Source organism: Moschus berezovskii, chromosome 4 (assembly GCF_049115385.1).
Source record: "Moschus berezovskii isolate FMDL1 chromosome 4, NW_MosBer_1.0, whole genome shotgun sequence".
Lineage (NCBI taxonomy): Eukaryota > Metazoa > Chordata > Mammalia > Artiodactyla > Moschidae > Moschus > Moschus berezovskii.
This window is the reverse complement of record NC_142463.1, coordinates 55,176,851-55,197,375: the sequence shown is the minus strand read 5'-3', so window position 1 is coordinate 55,197,375 and position 20,525 is coordinate 55,176,851. Positions and strand designations below refer to the sequence as shown.

The 20,525-nt window shown below is 35.0% G+C and overlaps 1 protein-coding gene across 9 annotated transcripts in view; it reads right to left on the bottom strand.

The window, feature by feature from the left end:
* The window catches only part of NEXN (nexilin F-actin binding protein), a 60,873-nt gene that overhangs the window by 21,330 nt on the left and 19,018 nt on the right, over window positions 1-20,525 (bottom strand). For 4 of the 9 annotated variants that reach the window (XM_055401321.2, XM_088835421.1, XM_055401316.2 and 1 more), the window contains 8 exons: window positions 14,801-14,879; window positions 13,376-13,567; window positions 13,089-13,164; window positions 12,856-13,004; window positions 7,192-7,233; window positions 5,819-6,016; window positions 5,554-5,730; window positions 3,695-3,883 (listed from right to left, as the gene is read on the bottom strand). In XM_055401321.2, the coding sequence (XP_055257296.1) occupies window positions 3,695-3,883; window positions 5,554-5,730; window positions 5,819-6,016; window positions 7,192-7,233; window positions 12,856-13,004; window positions 13,089-13,164; window positions 13,376-13,567; window positions 14,801-14,827 (1,050 nt within the window). In that variant the 5' untranslated portion in view covers window positions 14,828-14,879. The remainder of the gene's footprint in view (window positions 1-3,694; window positions 3,884-5,553; window positions 5,731-5,818; window positions 6,017-7,191; window positions 7,234-12,855; window positions 13,005-13,088; window positions 13,165-13,375; window positions 13,568-14,800; window positions 14,880-20,525) is intronic. The other 5 variants (XM_055401319.2, XM_088835422.1, XM_055401318.2 and 2 more) reach the window with 3 other exon arrangements.

The following is a 20,525-nucleotide window of genomic DNA, read 5'->3' as shown; positions in this document are numbered from 1 at the left end:
ACAGTCACAAGCAACAAGAATACAGCTCTACTGCTACGCTGGGGGAACACACAATGCTTTGAGAGTACATGGAAGGAACCCTTTCTGGAACTTGTACTATCAGGAAAGGGTTCCAGAGGAAACGGAGTATATTAATAGAGAGCAGAGCACAGGGAAAGGCGGGGGTGACATGTTTCATACAGTATTTATGAAGTTCCAGAGATCAGAGCATAGCATTTTGAAGAAATGGAAAGAAATTTAGTATGTCTGGAACAAACATGGCAGATTAACGAAGAATCAAGAAGTAAAACAAGAAAATACTAAGGCAAGATAGTAAAGAAATTTGTTTTAAAATGGTAGTATTTGGATTTTTGCTTTAATGGAAGTAGAAAAATTTTAAGCAAAGTAGTAACATAATCAAATTAACTTTTTTTAAAGAACAGTTCAGTTGCTCAGTTGTGTCTGACTCTTTTAGACCCCATGGACTGCAGCACGCCAGGCCTCCTGTCCATCACCAACTCCCAGGGTTTACACAAACTCATATGCATCGTGTCGGTGATGCCATCCAACCATCTCATCCTCTGTCGTCCCCTTCTTCTCCCATCTTCAATCTTTCGCAGCATCAGGGTCTTTTCAAATGAGTCAACTCTTCGCATGAGGTGGCCAAAGTATTGAAGTTTCAGCTTCAACATCAGTCCTTCCAATGAACACCCAGGATTGCTCTCCTTTAGAATGGACTGGGTGGATCTCCTTGCAGTCCAAGGGACTCTCAAGAGTCTTCTCCAACACCACAGTTCAAAAGCATCAATTTTTTGGTGCTCAGCTTTCTTTTCTTTTGCATCCATACATGACTAATGGAAAAACCATAGCTGACAAAGTAACATCTCTGCTTTTTAATATGCTGTCTAGGTTGGTCATAACTTTCCTGCCAAGGAGTAAGCATCTTTTAATTTCATGGCTGCAGTCACCATCTACAGTGATTTTGGAGCCCAAAAGAATAAAGTCTGCCACTGTTTCCCCATCTATCTGCCATGAAGTGATGGGACTGGATGCCATGATCTTAGTTCTTTAAATGTTGAGTTTTAAGCCAACTTTTTCGCTCTTTTCTTTCACTTTCATCAAGAGGCTCCTTAATTCTTCTTCACTTTCTGCCATAAGGGTGGTGTCATCTGCATATCTGAGGTTATTGATATTTCTCCCGGCAATCTTGATTCCAGCTTGTGCTTCATCCAGCCCAGCATTTCTCATGAGGTACTTACTCTGCATATAAGTTAAATAAGCAGGGTGACAATATATAGCTTTGATGTATTCCTTTTCCGATTTGGAACCAGTCTGTTGTTCCATGTCCAGTTCTGTTTCTTCCTGCATACAGATTTCTCAAGAGGCAGCTCAGGTGGTCTGGTATTCCCATCTCTTTCAGAATTTTCCAGTTTATTGTGATCCACACAGTCAAAGGCTTTGGCATAATCAATAAGGCAGAAATAGATGTTTTTCTGGAACTCTCTTGCTTTTATGATGATCCAACAGATGTTGGCAATTTGATCTCTGGTTCCTCTGACTTTTCTAAATCCAATTTGAACATCTGGAAGTTCACGGTTCACATACTGTTGAAGCCCGGCTTGGAGAATTTTGAGCATTACTTTACTAGCGTGTGAGATGAGTGCAATTGTGTAGTAGTTTGAGCATTCTTTGGCATTGCCTTTCTTTGGGATTGGAATGAAAACTGACCTTTTCCAGTCTTATGGCCACTGCTGAGTTTTCCAAATTTGCTGGCATATTTACTGCAGCACTTTCACCGCATCTTCTTTTAGACTTTGAAATAGCTCAACTGGAATTCCATCACCTCCACTAGCTTTGTTCATAGTGATGCTTCCTAAGGCCCACTTGACTTCACATTCCAGGATGTCTGGCTCTAGGTGAGTGATCACACCATCATGATTATCTGGGTCATGAAGATCTTTTTTGTACAGTTCTTCTCTGTATTCTTGCCACCTCTTCTTAATATCTTCTGCTTCTGTTAGGTCCCTACCATTTCTGTCTTTTATTGAGCCCATCTTTGCATGAAATGTTCCCTTGGTATCTCTAGTTTTCTTGAAGAGATCTCTAGTCTTTCCATTTTGTTGTTTTCCTCTACTTTTTTGCACTGAAAACTGAGGAAGGCTTTCTTATCTCTCCTTGCTACTCTTTGGAACTCTGCATTCAAATGGGTATATCTTTCCTTTTCTCCTTTGCTTTTTGCTTCTCTTCTTTTCACAGCTGTTTTTAAGGCCTTGATTGCTTTTTTGCATTTCTTTTTCTTGTGGATGCTCTTGATCCCTGTCTCCTGTACAATGTCATGAACCTCCATCCATAGTTTCATCAGGAGAACTCTCCTAGCTTTATGGGCTTCCCTGGTGGCTCAGAGTGTAAAGAGTCTGCCTGCAGTGTGGGAGACCTGGGTTCAATCCCTGTGTCAGGAAGATCTCCTGGAGAAGGAAATAGCAACCCACTCCAGTATTCTTGCCTGGAAAAATCCCATGGACGGAGGATCCTGGCAGGCTACAGTCCAGGGGTTGCAATGAGTCAGACACAAACTGAGTAACTTCACTTTCTTTCTTTCTTTCCTGGCTTTATAGGAAAGAATAGCTCATAGGCCACAAAGCAAATTAATTAGGAGTTGGCCTGAGGCAAGGGGTAACAGTGACCTGCATTATAGTAGTAGCAGTAGGAAGTGCTCGGAAAGATTGAAGGCAAAATTAGGAGAAGAGGGTGGCAGAGGATGAGATGGTTAGATAGCATCACTGACTCAATGGACATGAATCTAAGCAAACTCGGGGGATGGTGAAGGGTAGGGAAGGCTGGTGTGCTACAGTCCATAGAGTCGCAAGGAGTCAGACATAACTTAGCAACTGAACAACAGTGGGAAATGGAATTTTAATAGTGATATATAGGAAATGAGACTTAGTGAGTGATTGGATATGAGGCACAAATGAGAGGTGGAAGTGCTTAAGGTTCTTAGGTCTGATTTAAGCATCTGTGTGGATAATGAGGCCAAAAAACACTTTGAATATGTGTCTGAAGCTCACCCAGACATAGGGAAAAAACTAGGTCATGATATGGCTGAAGCGAATGAAAATGTTTCAAGAAGGTTGTGCGCATTCACATGTCAACGTACCTAAAAATAGAGTTTGTCAGATAATTGTATATTTACAAACATTAAAATGGCATAAGAAGTATAACTTTATAGCAGAGTTCAGTTGGATAGCAATATCCAGAGTGATGATAAGCATTTTGGAGAGTTAAATAATTGTGATTAAATGGCTTTGGTCATTTAATGTATCCTGATGGGATGGAACTTGGAAAGAAAGGAGGGAAGGAAAGGAGTGAGGCAGGGAAGGAGGAAATGCAGCTAGGGAGAAGAGAATGGAGAGACTGGTGGGGAAGGTGGGGGTAGGAACCCCCTCCCTCCTAGCTTAGATACTTGGTTCTAGAAAACACAGCTTCTCAGAGAAGGAAGATACTAGGCAGAGCAATTTAATCAGAACCTTTTCAACATGATACTGAAGCAGACATCTTTAACTGATGGTATTATGCCATAGGAGAAAACTTATATGCCGTCCCCACTTTTGGAACAACTTCCAGAAATAATAGGGTATCCCCACAGTTGAATGCTTTCTCCTAACATACTCTAAAAAGCTGAATCCCAATGGCCGCCTGCAGTTACATTCTGTCTTACCATGCTTCTCCTTGCTTCAGCAAATGCCGCCTTTTCTTCCTCTATTCTTCTTCTGGCATCTTCTTCTGCTTTCCTTTTTTCATCTTCTCTCCTTTGTCTTTCTATTTCTTCAAAACTGAGCTTGAGTTTGCCAGGGCGGTACCCTTTAAAAATGTTTTCCGTGTCTTGGTTTTCCTCCTCATCATTTACCTAACCAACAAACAACTCATTTAAGAACTGAGAGTCATCAAAGACAGGAACAAATTACCAATCAAAAGGCACAGACTCAGTCACCTCACATAGGGGACCAAAATCTCCTTCCTTTATATGATTCAAAAAAAATGAATAATATTTCATCTAATATTCTAATCAATATTAGATTAATATTCTAATTCTAGAATAATCTAATGTTCAAAAATATGAATCTAATATGATTCAAAAAAATCTAAGCTGGAAAAATTTTTTGTGTGTATGTACTTTAACTGAGGTTCAAGTATACACACACAGTCTCTTAGATAATAAAGTAAAAGTCATTCTGTAATTTTCATGGATTTTTTTTTTACTATGAACTATGGTAATTAAATGGGTAAAATATCGAGCTATTTTATATACAATTCAAATTTAATGATTTTATAATTAAAACTGTAATATAATACAAATTAATTAAATAATCATTGAAATTTATGATTTAATTAATGATATTACTATGTCTTTTCACTAAATTGATCGCCAGTGATATCTAAAATGTGTAGATATCCAACTATAACTGCCCAAAAGTAACAATTTCAAACAAAATATCTAGAAAATTAAAATTTTGGAGGTACAGTCCTTAGAACATCGTTATTTAAAGTTAATCAAGAAAGTCTGAAAGCTTAAAAAATTATATATGTTCCATTCTTCAGTTCTTGCAATGAGATTTGGAACCAGTGTTTTCTTATTTCAGTTTTATTTTTTGTTGGTAAATCTGTTACTATAATAGCAGTTAATGATTTTAAAGCACTTATTGGGAGTTCCCTGGTGGTCCAGTGGTTAGGATTCTGCACTTCCATTGCAGGGTTCACAGGTTCAATCCCTGGTCAAGGAATTAAGATCCTGCAAGCTCCACTGCATGGTCAAAAAAATAAAAATTATAAAATAAAAATAAATAAAAAATAATTCACTTCTTATATGCTAGATGCTAATCGCTTTCTGTGTTAACTCATTTAATAATTTAAGAAGTAGGCCCAGTTATTTTCACCATTTTACAAATGAGGAAAGATATAGAGAAGTTAAATAACTTGTCCATGGATACACATTTAATAAATGTTAGATATATGAATCCAGGCAGTCTGGCTCCAAAGCCCATGTTCTTAACCACTTAGATTGTATACATTTATACACACATATATGTTCAGTATATGTGTGTGTGTGTGTGTGTATATATATACACACATTGACACTAAATGAATACATATGATTAGACTTGAAAGTGTGCTGCACCATGCTATTAAACACACTGCAGACTGAACTAACAGATAAAGAGTTGAATAATTATTCTGTTGAATAAATATTTTGTATATTTATAACAATTTATAAAAATAAAAATTTGGAGAATATTAGATAAAATATCCCAAAATGAAAACTAGAACATAATATGTATGCATGTTATATATGGAATATGTATACATTTCAAAATCAGACCCTTCAACATAGAAAATCTCCTAAAATTTATAGCAATGAACCTCTCCAAATCCAGCTACCTCCCTTAATATTGAATACTTTACAGATAACATATTATACATATAATTTATATAATATTGTAATATATGTTATATAGCATAATATAATTATGTATTATAATCCACATATATAAATGTTACATATACATTGGTTTGTGTTACCATTTGCCGCCGTGCTTCTTCAAAAGCACGCCTCTCTTCTTCTAAACGTTTTCTTGCCTCCTCCTCAGCTTGCTTCCTTTGGTTTTCTTGTCTTTGTCTTTCCAATTCTTCAAAAGTCAGTTTCAGTTTTCCAGAAGAAAGTGATTCTTTTTTTGCCTCGCTTTCTAGTTCGTCATCCTAAGAAAACATAATGAAAACCTACCCATTAATCATAAAAGGATATGATTTGAATCAACTTTTTATTTGTTCTTAAAAAAAAAATTACCATGACCAACGAAAGACATTTTGCTTCCTTGAGAGATCGGTGTTGTTCTTCACATCTTATTCTTTTATCTTCTTCATACTTGACCCTTTCCTTCTCTTCTCGTTCTTTTTCTAGATCTTCAAAATTCTTTTTTATTTTTCCAGATGTTTTGTGTGATTTGACAGGTACCACTGTTACAAGCAGTGACTCATCTCCTTCCTAATTTATAAAATAGGTGATTAGCATATTTCTTCCAAATCAAAATTTAGATTCCACGGGACATTACTGCCATCATTGGTGGATTTCATTACATTGTTATCAATGCTATGAAGAATAAAAATGTAGTTTTTACAGATTTCTGTTAAATAGCTCTTTTTCTGAATTCATTGTACATTATGAATTAATCTTACTGAAATCCATTGCTGACAAGGTTCAAGAAGCATCCTTTTTCCTAGAAGATGGTGTTAATAGTGTTCAGATAAAACCATGTGACATTATCTGAATTTCGCTATCATGCACTCATCCCACAAGAGGTAATGTGCATGTGAGCATACTCTCAATCAATTTGATGGTGGATAGATTCAGTGTAAACACACAAGAAAGCTTTCTGCATTTGGCTTTTCTCTCCGTGTAAGTTTTTAAATATTTAACAACCAACATTTAGTGAGGAAAATAAAAAACAGTATTTCCAAGTGATCTAGAAAACATTTATGTTATAGACAATACTCTTTGGCATTTGGTCCTATTCACATATTCTTAAACTTGTTTTTGAAATTCATTTTAATTAGTTCTTTTACATCATCTATTATTGCCTCTGAACTTTTTTCAAAAACAAAGTGAAGAATTATAATTTGTAACACATTCCCCTGAAGTAAAACTGCTTCCAATTTGTCTGTACTTCTAGGCACACCATCAAACTGATTGATCTTTAACTTTGTATGTTAGATTAGAAGAGATCTAAAACTGTTGTGGTTGCTGAACATTCCTTCATGGTAACAGATACTGTACTCTCTGCTAGTATGTAATAACCAAAACAATCAGGAACTCTGAGGAAAGAAGACAAACGATGAAAAGAAAACTGCGTTTTTCAACGTTAGATTTTAGCAGTCTCAACTATTAGTAATAGTTCAAGAAATATATAGTCTTGGCAGAGTATTTCAAAATCAGATTTGTGTCTCCACTTGAACCATGAGAGCAAAAACATACTTTTCTCCAAAAACACTAAGCTAATAGTGTTTGAAAGTGCAAAAGTATGACCTTGTTTTGCAAAACATTTTTGTCCTTTTTCTTGTTGCTATATTCATAATAAAACTCTTTTAATTTTTTAATTGAAAGATTATTTGTGAACCAGATAGTTTTAGGTGAATGTTTCATTAAAGGAAATGTCCATTTACCTCTGGTGCTGATTCAGTATCCGTATTGTTTATGTCCTCAATCTATTGAATAAGAATTTCATATCATTACATTACATCAGATTTCTGTGTTTTGCTTTAAACATATAATTCAAAAGTAATTTAGTTGTGATTTATGGTAAATTTTCAAAATTTATAATTTTTGAAGTATTTTTATGTTGCTCCAAATTAGCCAATTATGTCCTTTTAAATAGAGTTAAACCTTCTATTAGTTTTTGCATTTTGATATCAATATCTTGGGAACAGTATATTAAGAAAAAATTAAAATAAAGCCTACCTTTGTAATTCTGGAATTTGAATAACGGACCAAGCTCTTACAACATGGCTGTGAGCTTACAACCAACAGTTATTAAATAAACAAGCAATTTAAACTGAAATACAAAAACATTTCTCCATTCTCTGCCACAATGAAAGGAAAACCTATCATTTGCAACCAAATAATTATTATGACTATATTTTACAATATAGCCAAAATATAACTGACACAATAATAAAGTGCAGTGAAAGGTACAGGCTTTCACATGTCTAGTTTAGAAGGAAAAACAATCATAATTGTTTATTGTATATTTTGACCAGATCTATATAGGAAAGGCCCTCATTCAAAAGAAGGGAACTCCATTTGGCCAATAAGGTTAGCAGGCTAATGTACATAACAGAGTGAGAAATGACAGAAAGATGATTTAAATAGCACAATGTTTGAAGTCTCAGGAAAAAGAAACATAAACAATGAGAAAATGAAAAAGTTAGAAAGGAAAAGTTCAAATTGTTTATTGTTTTAATTTGATTTCTAACATCAGTGAAAGAATCCGGAAGTAGTCTGTTCCTCACTCAGGCTGAAATAAATTATTCTGAACAAACTTTTTTAAAAATAAATCTATTGTATATTTTAATAATTTATTTTAAATAGTTTTGTTCAGAATAATTTGCTTTGTTATGGAATTATCTATTATACTGATTTGCTGTGTAAATGTTGAAACTTTTATTGAATGATAAATGATACTATGAAAAAATTTAGTAGATCTATAATAAAATAATTATAAAATTATTTCCCTTCAAAAGAGTGATGATAATTACCCTATAATTTGTGTTAATCTCAATAAGAAGTTCTAGGAGGTATGGTGGGAAGTGAGAAATTGAGAGCACAGGGGTAAAAGTTCTAAATTTTTTAACCCCAGATTTCTTTTTCTTGGTGCTACCACCTTTTCAGATTTTTATTAGCTTGCTGCTGCTGCTGCTGCTAAGTCACTTCAGTCGTGTCCGACTCTGTGTGACCCCATAAACTGCAGCCCACCAGTCTCCCCCGTCCCTGGGATTCTCCAGGCAAGAACACTGGAGTGGGGTGCCGTTTCCTTCTCCAATGTGTGAAAGTGAAAAGTGAAAGTGAAGTCGCTCAGTCGTGTCCGACCCTTAGCGACCCCACGGACTGCAGCCTACCAGGCTCCTCCATCCACGGGATTTTCTAGGCAATAGTACTGGAGTGGCTTGCCATTGCCTTCTCCGCTATTAGCTTGCAGTAGATAATAAACTATTGTGTTGGCCAAAAACTTCATTTGGGTTTTTCTGTAAACTGGCTCTAATTGCATTTAGTTGCCTTTGTATTTCCCTGGTGGCTCAGAGGTTAAAGCGTCTGCCTCCAATGCGGGAGACCCGGGTTCGATCCCTGGGTCGGGAAGATCCCCTGGAGAAGGAAATGGCAACCCACTCCAGTATACTTGCCTGGAGAATCCCATGGACGGAGAAGCCTGGTAGGCTACAGTCCATGGGGTCACAAAGAGTCGGACACGACTGAGCAACGGAATGGAACGAACAGAACTTCATTTGAAACAATTTTGTTAGATTGTATTGTGACAGTTGTCATATCTGCGTGCATTTAAAAAAACTTACCAAAATTGGTGAATTTTATACAGCCATTTTAATATTGAAGGTGGAATAAAAATTGCTTTATTATTTCGGGAAAGGTAAAAAACAACTGAAATGCACAAAATACTTGTACAGTGCATGGAGAAGGTGCCAACTGATGGAATGTGTCAAAACTGGTTTCCAAAGTTTTGTGCTGGAGATTTCTTGCTGGATGATACTCCATGGTTGGGTAAACCAGTTAAAGTTGATAGTGATCAAATCAAGACATTAACTGAGAACAATCAGTGTTATACCAGGAGTGAGATATTCAACATATTCAAAATATCCAAATCAAGCACTGAAAATCATTTATACCAGCTTGGTTATGTTAATTGCTTTGATATTTGGGTTCCACATAAACAACAACAACAAAATCTTCTCGACTATATTTTCGAATTTGATTCTCTACTTAAACATAACAAAAATGTTCCATTTTAAAAACATTTTGACAAGCAATGAAAAATGGATACTGTACAATAATGTGGAATGGAAGAGATCATGGGGCAAGCAAAATGAACCACCACCAACCACACCAAAGGCCGGACTTCCTTCCAAAGAAGGTGATGTTATATATATTGTGGGACTGGAAGAGAGTCCTCTCTCATGAGCTCCTTCTGGAAAACCAAACAATTCCAACAAGTACTGCTCCCAATTAAACCAACTGAAAGTAGCACTCCATGAAAACCATCTGGAATTAATCAACAGAAAATGCATAATCTTCCCTCAAGATAACACAAGACTGCATGTTTTTTTGATGACCAGGCAAAAACTGTTACAGCTTGGCTGCTGCTGCTGCTGCTGCTGCTAAGTTACTTCAGTCATGTCCGACTCTGTGCGACCCCAGAGACGGCAGCCCACCAGGCTCCCCCATCCCTGGGATTCTCCAGGCAAGAACACTGGAGTGGGTTGCCATTTCCTTCTCCAGTACATAAAACGGAAAAGTGAAAGTGAAGTCGCTCAGTCGTGTCTGACTTAGTGATCCCATGGACTGCAGCCTACCAGGCTCCTCCGTCCATGGGATTTTCTAGGCTAGAGTACTGGAGTGGCTTGCCATTGCCTTCTCTGACAGCTTGGCTAGGAAGTTCTGACTCATCCACCATATTTACCAGCCATTGCACCTTCAGATTTCCATTTATTTTGGTCTTTAAAAAGTTATCTTAATGGAAAAAACTTCAGTTCCCTGAAAGACTGTAAAAGGTACCTGGAACAGTTGTTTGATCAAAAAGATAAAAAGTTTTGGGAAAATGGAATTACGAAGTTGCCTGAGAAACGTAGTGGAATGAAATAGTGAATAGACTGTTCAATAAAGTTCAATAACTGGTAATTATTTCGAACATTACTCAGCTACTTGTCTGACTCAAAAATCCTATCTATAGTAATGGACTTGAACAAGATGATTTTTCATTAAGACTCTTCTTAACTACCTATATCATGATTTACTTCTTGTATTCAAAGATCGATTAAATTTTATTAGATTTGAGTGGAAAATGTACTTAATTAGGTTTTTAAATTAGATTTCCCATATTTACAAAATGAAATTACTATTAATAGTTTATATTGCTCTATCTGCGTATTCTCAAATAATTCAATAGGCTAAAATTTTTATTAACCAAGATTCTCTTGCCATGCAGTATCTATGGTTACTACAGTGGTTCTTTTTCATGATTAGCTTTTTTCCATTTCTTTCTGAGTACCCTATGTCTTCATCAGATTCAAATTCACCTCTTCAACACATACATAGTTCTTTGTGAAACCACTGCCTGCATATTCAGTTCATAGGGTTGCAGTGGGTCTCAAAGTCTAGTGTGTAATCAGTGCACCTTGGAAAAGAACACAAGATTTAAAAGAAGTAGACTAACCCCATGTGTATACTCATTATTTCTTGCCAAGCACCATATATTATATATTTTACTATAATTTTATTACCTTCTTTTATAATTTGTATTATAAATATAATTACATATATAGTGATATGTTTTATATTTATAACATATAACCTAAAATGTTCATTTTTTAATAATTGTGCTCCCTTCTGAAATTTCTTTTCAAAATGAATCCTAATCTTTGATGACTGGAGGTGACAGGTAAAGTATACCATTCTCTCTTTACACAAAGAGATACGAAGTGATAAAATATAGAAAATCCCAATTCGTTTCTATAATTTCATCTGGCATATATCATTATTTGCCACCATAAAAATGGCTACTTGTGCCATAAAAGTGGTTATTCGCAAAGTCAGAGTAAATAAATTTCCTTGACGTGCAAATATGGCATATGCTTTGTCTTCTTTGTCACTTTTCTGTTTTGAGGTTTTTTGTTTGTTTGTTTGTTTGGCCATGCTGTGCAGCTTGTAGGATCTTAGTTCCTTGACCAAGGATTGAACCTGGACTTCCAGCAGAGAAAGTGCTGAGTCCTAATCACTGGACTGCCAGGGAAGCCCCTGTCACTTTTTTTCAGAAAAGTTGTAGGAACTGAAAGAAGCGTAGCAAATAGATTTAAGACACTTAAAGCAAAGGCAAAAGGGAGCCAAGTACAACCTCACAATATAAATGGTTATGAAAGAGACAATACACTATGAAGATTATGTTAGGATAATTGTTAAAATGTTGAGAGAAGGGAAAATTAAAATGGTTTCATGACATTTTATTTATATGTACTACTATTTAGATGAAACATTCATTTATAGCCCACTTACTTTGTACCAGGCACTGTCCTAAATGCTTCCATTTATTAACTCATATAATCTTAATAAAACTTTGAGAGATAAATACCATTATTGTACTAGTTTAGTCTCACTAAAATCAGTATATTAATCATCTCTTTTGATCCTACAATATAGACAAGGTTAGAGTACATAAGCAATATAAGTGTCTTCTGGTATTTTTTTCAACTCTATGACTACAGATCATTTATAATATAAAACAAATATCAATATATTAGAGAAATTTTTGTGAACTGATCAGTTCCTTTCTTAATAAAATGTTCATTTTGACTATTAGAATTTCAAGTTTCTATGTCATTACAATCATTAATCATTTTGAGAGATTAACTTTTTCTGGAACTTAGATCAGATTCTTGAGTATTTTAAAATCTTTACCAGCCTCCTAGTTCTCATCTTTTGAGCAGAAAATATATGGGAATTTTAAGTTCGTTAAGAGATTCTATAAAATCATAGTAATAATGTCTTTCTTCTAGTTTGTCCTTCATGGCTATGGGCATCAGGAATGGCTACGTGAAGGACATGACTGTCACACGTATCTCCCCTCTCCTACTACCATCCCCAACTTGCTAATAATACCATTATTGAATATAATGTGACTTAATTTTGTTACATGTTACAAATAATTGAGTAGGAAGATATTCTAATTAAGCCTTAGTGCTTGATAATAACCAAGTATTTTTGATTGCTATTAAAAGATCAGCATTTTGTTACATGTCTGGATAATGAGTTTGCCTTATATCTTTGTAAAATTTTCTGATGTGTCAGGAAAAATACGGAATGTGGACAGAATAAGACAGTATATAACAAAAGTCATCTCAGTACTCAACCTTGAAATAGACACATTCTGCCCTTATCCTTCTCAGCATTCGATATTAAATATTGTGCTTAAGACCTTACTTTCATGCTAGCTACTATTCAATAGGTTTATGTTATAATGAAACACTTTGATTAGGCAACATACTGGTTAGTTTTACTCTGTACAGTTAGTTTCTGAAGCAAACACTGACTTAACGTCTACTGTGTACCTGCTCAGCCCTTCTTGCTAATTCACGTTGTATCTTCCTCTTCTCTAAGAGATCCTGCTCAATTCGGCGTTTTCGTTCCTCCTCCGTCCTCTTCCTTTGTTCCTCTTGTCTTTGTTTCTCCATTTCAGCAAATTTACCTTTAACGGTTCCTAAGAATATATGAAACAAGTTTGACCTTTTGTTTTGTTTCCTTGTTTGCAGTTTTATTTACAGTTTACCCCTCAAGGGCTTACCTATTAGCTTTGGGACGTAAGCCTTTTCTACTTTAGAAGATACCTCTTCATCATCAGAAGCAAGCATTTCTTTAATCTAGATGGGTAAATAAATTAATATGAACATGTCCAAACTTCACACTAAATCATATTATATATGCAGAGTTTGAAATTAGCTTATAAATGCAGAAAATATTTTAAGTACAGTTAATATAAAATGTGGTTAATGTGAATAATAAATTAATGTAAATTTAAATGATGAAAATGAATATTTGCACAAGAATAAAATAAAAATAAAATAAAATAACCTCCTGCTTTCTCCTGTTCCATTCTCTCTCTCTAATATATTGTTCTTTTCTTCTTTGCTTTTCGTCTCTAGATCTCCTTTGATTTCTTTCTTCCCTTGCTCTCTGCATGGCTTCAAACTTATCCTTTACATCACCCTTGCCAAGTTTTGGCACATAGGTTTTTGGTATAGGTTTAGATGAAGAAAGCAGAATCTTCATTAGAAGAAAATAAAGAGAAGAAAGTTAAAAAAATAAGAAAGGAAGAAATTAGGTAAAGATAGATCAGAATAAGCAATATAAGAAATATTTATCAAAACAGAATATAGAAATGAGTTTGAAACCTTTATTTGTATAAGAATCTGATTAGATACCTTCTAAAATATAAGTATAAAAGATGATATTACAGAAAATATGAGAGTAAAAATGTTACTAATATATTGCAAGGAAGTCCCATTCTGTATGTGTTCCACTGAAGCTGAACGCTGGAAAAATATAAACATTGAAGACTGGATTCCAATTCAAAACAACCTGTATCCTACTGACCTATTTCATTATTAAAGATTCAGATTTTATATTACTTGCCTAAAAGATACCAAGTCTAATTTTAATAAGTTAGATAAGTTGAAAACAAAGCAAAAAGCTTAAAACTAATTTACATATTCATTTTCTTGCTTGTTTCTGTTTCTAATATGAGGAAAACTGAAGAGCATTTGCTTCTCATTTGTGGCTGAGGTGAGCCATGGTCTTTGCACAAACAGTGATTTTTGTTGTTACTACTGCTGTACTGCCCATCTAGAACTTCTTTAAGCCCACCCTGAAAATACGTGAGAATGCTATATCATTCCAAGTAGGATGTGCTCTAAGGGGAAAATTTCCAAATGACAAACAAGCTTTCCAAAGAAGGAGAAATCTGTTAAAAGACTGGAGAAACCGGTTTCCTCCATTTTGAAACCAGGAAAGCAAATTATTTTCATCTTTTTGAAAATTACACTGATCTCTAAAAGAAGTGTCAGTAAATAAAACTTCATCGCCTCAGAACACCAAACTCCTTCTCCTAGTGACAATGGCAAATTGATTAATTAATCTGTAGAATACACAGCCTCTATTTTATTTTCTACTTATGGTGTCATTGATACTCTTTTTTTAATACTGAAAAAACAACTTCTAAGATTTGTCAATATATTATGTTAAAATTTACTCAAGATTTTAGCTATCACATCCACTTTACTATCAAACACAAAATTTTATAATCATGCTTCCTAGATAAGAATCCAAATAAAAATACTGAGACCAGCCTTTGAATTTTATCTCTTCTTATGTCTTACATCTTGACACTGTGTTACTATGAACTTCTGTGAATGACCTTTCCACCAGTTGCCCTTCCAGCAGTTGTGCAGTCAACTCTATGATTCCCCTCTTTTTTAACTTTTAAGTTAAAAAGCTTACCTCAGCCTTTTGGGAAATATCATTCATGTTTGCTGTATGTGGTCTTGGGGTGATTATGAAGCTTTGTAATTTTTTGAACCTGAAAAAAAATGTCAGTATTGAGTAAGAATTTTTGATGACTTAATTTTTTAATGTGTTATATAAATATTTTTATAAAGAGAAATAACACGTTTATTACCCCTCAAAAAATAATGATATAATCTAAGCACATAATTAATTATAGTAACTCAGTTCTCTCCCCAAGATTTAGGGTTTAGAAGGTATAAGGTGCATGGTGTTAAAAAATCTTTGTAAGTTAATAACCCAAAATAGTTTAGTGAATGTATCAAGTGCCTATGCAAAGAATTTGTATTGTTATTGGATGTGTATTATTCTATAATTATCAATGAGGTCAAGGTGGTTGATCATGTTATTTGGATCTTCTATGTCTTTACTAAAAAAATTTGTTTTGGTTAAGAATTGTCTATTGCTTTAATTCTGTCATTTTTATTTCATGTAATTTCAAACTTTTAACAATGCATATGCATGTGTGTGTCTGTACATATGCCATTCCCCTTTTCTGCCTACTTCTGTAGTGATTGAATATTTTTTAGAATTTTATTTTGTCTATTGGCTTTAAATTTTTAATTTTTAAAAATTTCAAAGGTATAATAGACATACAGTAAGCTATACTTTTTGAAAGTTTACAGTTCAGTAAGTTCTGACATATGTATATACCTAGGACACTATCAGCACAATCAAGATATAAATATATAGGGATTCCCTGGTGGTCAAGTGGTTAGAACATAGCACTTTCACTGTTGTGGCCTGTGTTCAATCACTGGTTAGGAAACTGAGACCTCAGAAGCCACAGAGTGCAGCCAAAAAAAAAAGAAAGAAAAAACCTGAATATATATTTATATCCAAAAGTATCTCAGATCCCCTTAACCTCCCTTTTCTTTCAGTTGTTCCCACCTCCATTCCTAGGCAGATAATGCTTTCTGTCATTTGTAGATTAGTTTAAATTTTCTATGAAAGGAATCATACAAGTATATACTCTACTGTTCAGGTTCTTTCACCATGCATAATTATTTTGAGATTCATCCATGTCGTTGCATATATCAAAAGTTTATTTCTTTTTATTGCAGAATAATATACCATTGGATGAATATACCAGAGTTAACCACTGTTAATCATTCATCTGCAGATGGACATTTAAGTTGTTTCCAGTTACTATTACAAATAAAGCTGGTATGAGTATTCACATACAAGTCTGTGTGTGGACATATGCTTTTTTATTTCTCTTGGGTAAATAAATGAACTATAATGGCTAGGCCTTATGGTAAATGTATGTTCAACTTTTAAAGAACTGCCAAGCTGTTTTCTAAATGGCTGTACTATTTTATCTTCCTACCAATATGAGAGCTATACATTGTCTGCATCTTCATCAACACTTAGTATAGTCTTCTTAATTTCAGACATTCTAAATGTATGCAGTGACATCATATTATGGTATTAACATTCCCTGATATCTAATGATATTGAACATCTTTTCATATATTTCTTTTCTATCTGTAAATATTCTTTTATGAAAGTGTCTACTTAAATCTTTTGCCCATTTTATTGTTGTTCAGTTGCTAAGTCAGGTCTGACTCTTTGCAGTCCCATGGAGTGCAGCACACCAGGCTTCCTCGTCCTTCACTATCTTCGAGAGTTTTCTTAAACTCATGTCCACTGAGTTGGTGATGCCATCCAACCATCTCATCCTCTGTTTCCCCCTTCTCCTCTTGCCCTCAATCTTTCCCTGCATCAGTGTCTTTTCCAATCAGTTGGTTCTTTTCATCAGCTGACCCAAATATTTCTGCGTCTGTGAGATAATGTTTATCTTCATTATGTTGAACTACTTAATTTGTTTTCAAATGTTAAATAGACTTTATATTCCCAGGATAAAATTCATCATGCATTATCCTTTAACATACTGATAATCTGATAAAAACTTTTGAGAAGTTTTGCATCCATGTTTATAAAGCATATTGGTCTGCAGATTTTTTTTCTTATAACGTCTGTTTTTGTTAACAGAGTAATGCTGCTCTCATAGAATGAGTTGAGAAGTATTTCCTTTCCTTTAATTTTCCCTAAGAAATTTCTTTCTTTTCTTTACGTTTCATGCAGAATTGGTATTAGTTTTTCCTTAAATGTTTGCAGGAACTTGCCAGTGAAGCCATCTGGGGCTAAAGTTTTCTTTTGTGGCAGGAGAAAATATGATAGAAGGAAGGTGGACATGATTGCATGTAATTATTAACAACTTCTAAACTTTGGTCATTTAGTAGGTCTGTGAGTGCTTGCTATATTATTAACAATCAGTTCAGTTCAGTCGCTCAGTCGTGTCCAACTCCTTGCGACCCCATGAACCGCAGCACGCCAGGCCTCCCTGTCCATCACCAACTTCCAGAGTTCACCCAAACCCATGTCCATTGAGTCGATGATGCCATCCAACCATCTCATCCTCGGTCGTCCCCTTCTCCTCCTGCCCTCAATCTTTTCCAGCATCAGATTCTTCTCCAATGAGTCAGCTCTCACGTCAGATGGCCAAAGTATTGGAGTTTCAGCCTCAACATCAGTCCTTCCAATGAACACCCAGGACTGATCTCCTTTAGGATGGACTGGTTGGATCTCCTTGCAGTCCAAGGGACTCTCAAGAGTCTTCTCCAACACCACAGTTCAAGAGCATTAATTCTTTGGCGCTCAGCTTTCTTTTTAGTCCAACTGTCACCTCCATACATGACCACTGGAAAAACCATAACCTTGACTAGACAGACCTTTGTTGGCAAAGTAATGTCTCTGCTTTTTAATATGCTGCGTAGGTTGGTCAAAACTTTCCTTCCAAGGAGTAAGCATCTTTTTATTTCATGGCTGCAATCACCATCTGCAGTGATTTTGGAGTCCAGAAAAATAAAGTCAGCCACTGTTTCCACTGTTTCCCCATCTATCTGCCATGAAGTGACGGGACCGGATGCCATGATCTTAATTTTCTGAATGTTGAGCTTCAAGCCAACCTTTTCACTCTTCTCTTTCACTTTCATCAAGAGGCTCTTTAGTTCCTCTTCACTTTCTGCCATAAGGGTGGTGTCATCTGCATATCTGAGGTTATTGATATTTCTCCCAGCAGTCTTGATTCCAGCTTGTGCTTCCTCCAGCCCAGCGTTTCTCATGATGTACTCTGCATATAAGTTAAATAAACAGGGGTGACAATATACAGACTTGACTTACTCCTTTTCCTATTTGGAACCAGTCTGTTGTTCCATGTCCAATTCTAACTGTTGCTTCCTGACCTGCATATAGGTTTCTCAAGAGGCAGGTCAGGTGGTCTGGTATTCCCATCTCTTTCAGAATTTTCCACAGTCTATTGTGATCCACACAGTCAAAGGCTTTGGCATAGTCAATAAAGCAGAAATAGATGTTTTTCTGGAACTCTCATGCTTTTTCAATGATTCAGCGGATGTAGGCAAAGTGATCTCTGGTTCCTCTGCCTTTTCTAAAACCTGCTTGAACATCTGGAAGTTCACAGTTCACATATTGCTGAAGCCTGGCTTGGAGAATTTTGAGCATGACTTTACTAGCATGTGAGATGAGTGCAATTGTGCGGTAGTTTGAACATTCTTTGGCATTGCCTTTGCTGGCATATTGAGTGCAGCACTTTGACAGTGTCATCTTTTAGGATTTCAAAAACTCAACTGGAATTCCATCACCTCCACTAGCTTTGTTCGTAGTGATGCTTTCTAAGGCCCACTTGACTTCACATTCCAAGATGTCTGGCTCTAGGTGAGTGATCACACCATCGTGATTATCTTGGTCGTGAAGATCTTTTTTGTACAGTTCTTCTGTGTATTCTTGCCACCTCTTCTTAATATCTTCTGCTTCTGTTAGGTCCCTACCATTTATAATTGCCCAATAAAAATAGGTCATGCATGAATGAGAATGTCATTAACCAAGGTTTGAGTAATCTATGCGCCTGAGATAAAAATAACAAACAGCTCTAGTTCTGGTCTCTTACCTGAGCCATTCTATTATATCTAGCATTACCTATTAGATATTTCTTCCTGTATAACTAACAAAACCTAGTCTTCATTGTCATAGCTTCTCAAATTTTAGAGTTATTTACGGTTCATTCTTCTTCTATATCTCCTAATTTTAATAGATTATCACAATTTGTTAATGTTACTTTCAAATTTGTTCTTATATATTAATTACTTCACTATTTTCACTGCTCCAGTATTAATACAGCCTTCATCACCTCACAGTTTGATTACTACAATTTGATAATCAGACCTAAATCTAAATTCCAACTCTGCTGCTTCCTAGTTAGGATTAGTTAACATGTAACATGTTATCTCAAGAATAATGCCTTACATTATTAAGTACCAATAATTTTGATTGATTTCATTCCTCATGGTCTCCCTTACCCTTTCCAGCAAAAACCTACATTTCCCTGCCAGTGAGCATATATTAACATATTATTTGTGCAATTTAAAATAGTAATACAAAAGGTTATGATGAAAATTTGTGCAGTCTCATGAGATTATAAGGACTGATCATTTTAGCTGAATTAATTGACCAGAAGGAATTTCAGGATTCCTTCTGGAATTTTTATCCTGGTGAAATGAAACAAAATTGTGTGGCTTGTTGATACTGAAGAATCAGCCTATCAAGAGTAATCCTGCAGAATAAATGGATCAATTAACCCTTGTCACCTAGTTAAAAAAAATTCAAATTATATTTTGACTTCCTTATAGATTCAGAATAAAATATTGATTTTTTAAATTTAGTATGAACAAAACCACTTAAAATAGTTTTTAAAGTATCATTTCAATATTCTGAACTCTCATTTTGAAAGTCTATGAACATTTGAATCATACTAATGTTAACATTTTTGCTTAAAATATAAGCAAACTATACTTTGCTGACAGTTTACTCTGTTCTGAGCTTTGAGGATAAAAAAAATTGTAGCAAAATAAGTTTATTAGCTTTTGTTTTTTAAGGTGTAAATTACAAACCAGTAGGACCCATATCTCTTTCATAGTTTTAGGTTGAACAAAAAAATTTCAAAATCAAGCAGATAAATATTTGTAGGATTCATAGATAATTTTTTAAAGACATTACACTGCCTGGTAGAAACAATAGCAGGATTCCATTGCTAACTCTGTTGTCTTTCTGTGCTAAACCAGGGTTAAGGTGTAAATTTGACTGCATTTGGCTTATTTATTTTACAGGAAAAAATTCTGCTCCACAGTCATCGACCATATTGTATTCTCTCACTAGTACATCCTTTTATCACAATATGAATAATTTATGATGATGATAATAATCCAAGCTAATAGTTATTGAGCCTTTACTATGTGCCAGGTAATGTACCAGCTGGTTAACAATCATTATTTCATTTATTTTCCACAATAATCCTTTGAAGTGAATACTATTATCAAACCCTATCTCAAAAAACTTTCCAAACTCAGTCATTTAAAATTTCTTAAAATATTAATATGAGAAAAATGTCTTGGAGTTTCTCTCGTAGGATTTGAAGTCTTATGGACATTGTTACGGAAAACTGAGACTTAGAAAAGTCAAGTAACTTGCCAAAGCCACGCAAATAATGAGTGGTGGACAAAGGGGAAGAGACTGGCCGTGTGACTACTGCGTCTGCATTCTCACCCACTGTGTTATGCTGATGCCGAGAAAGCGGCACAGCTGC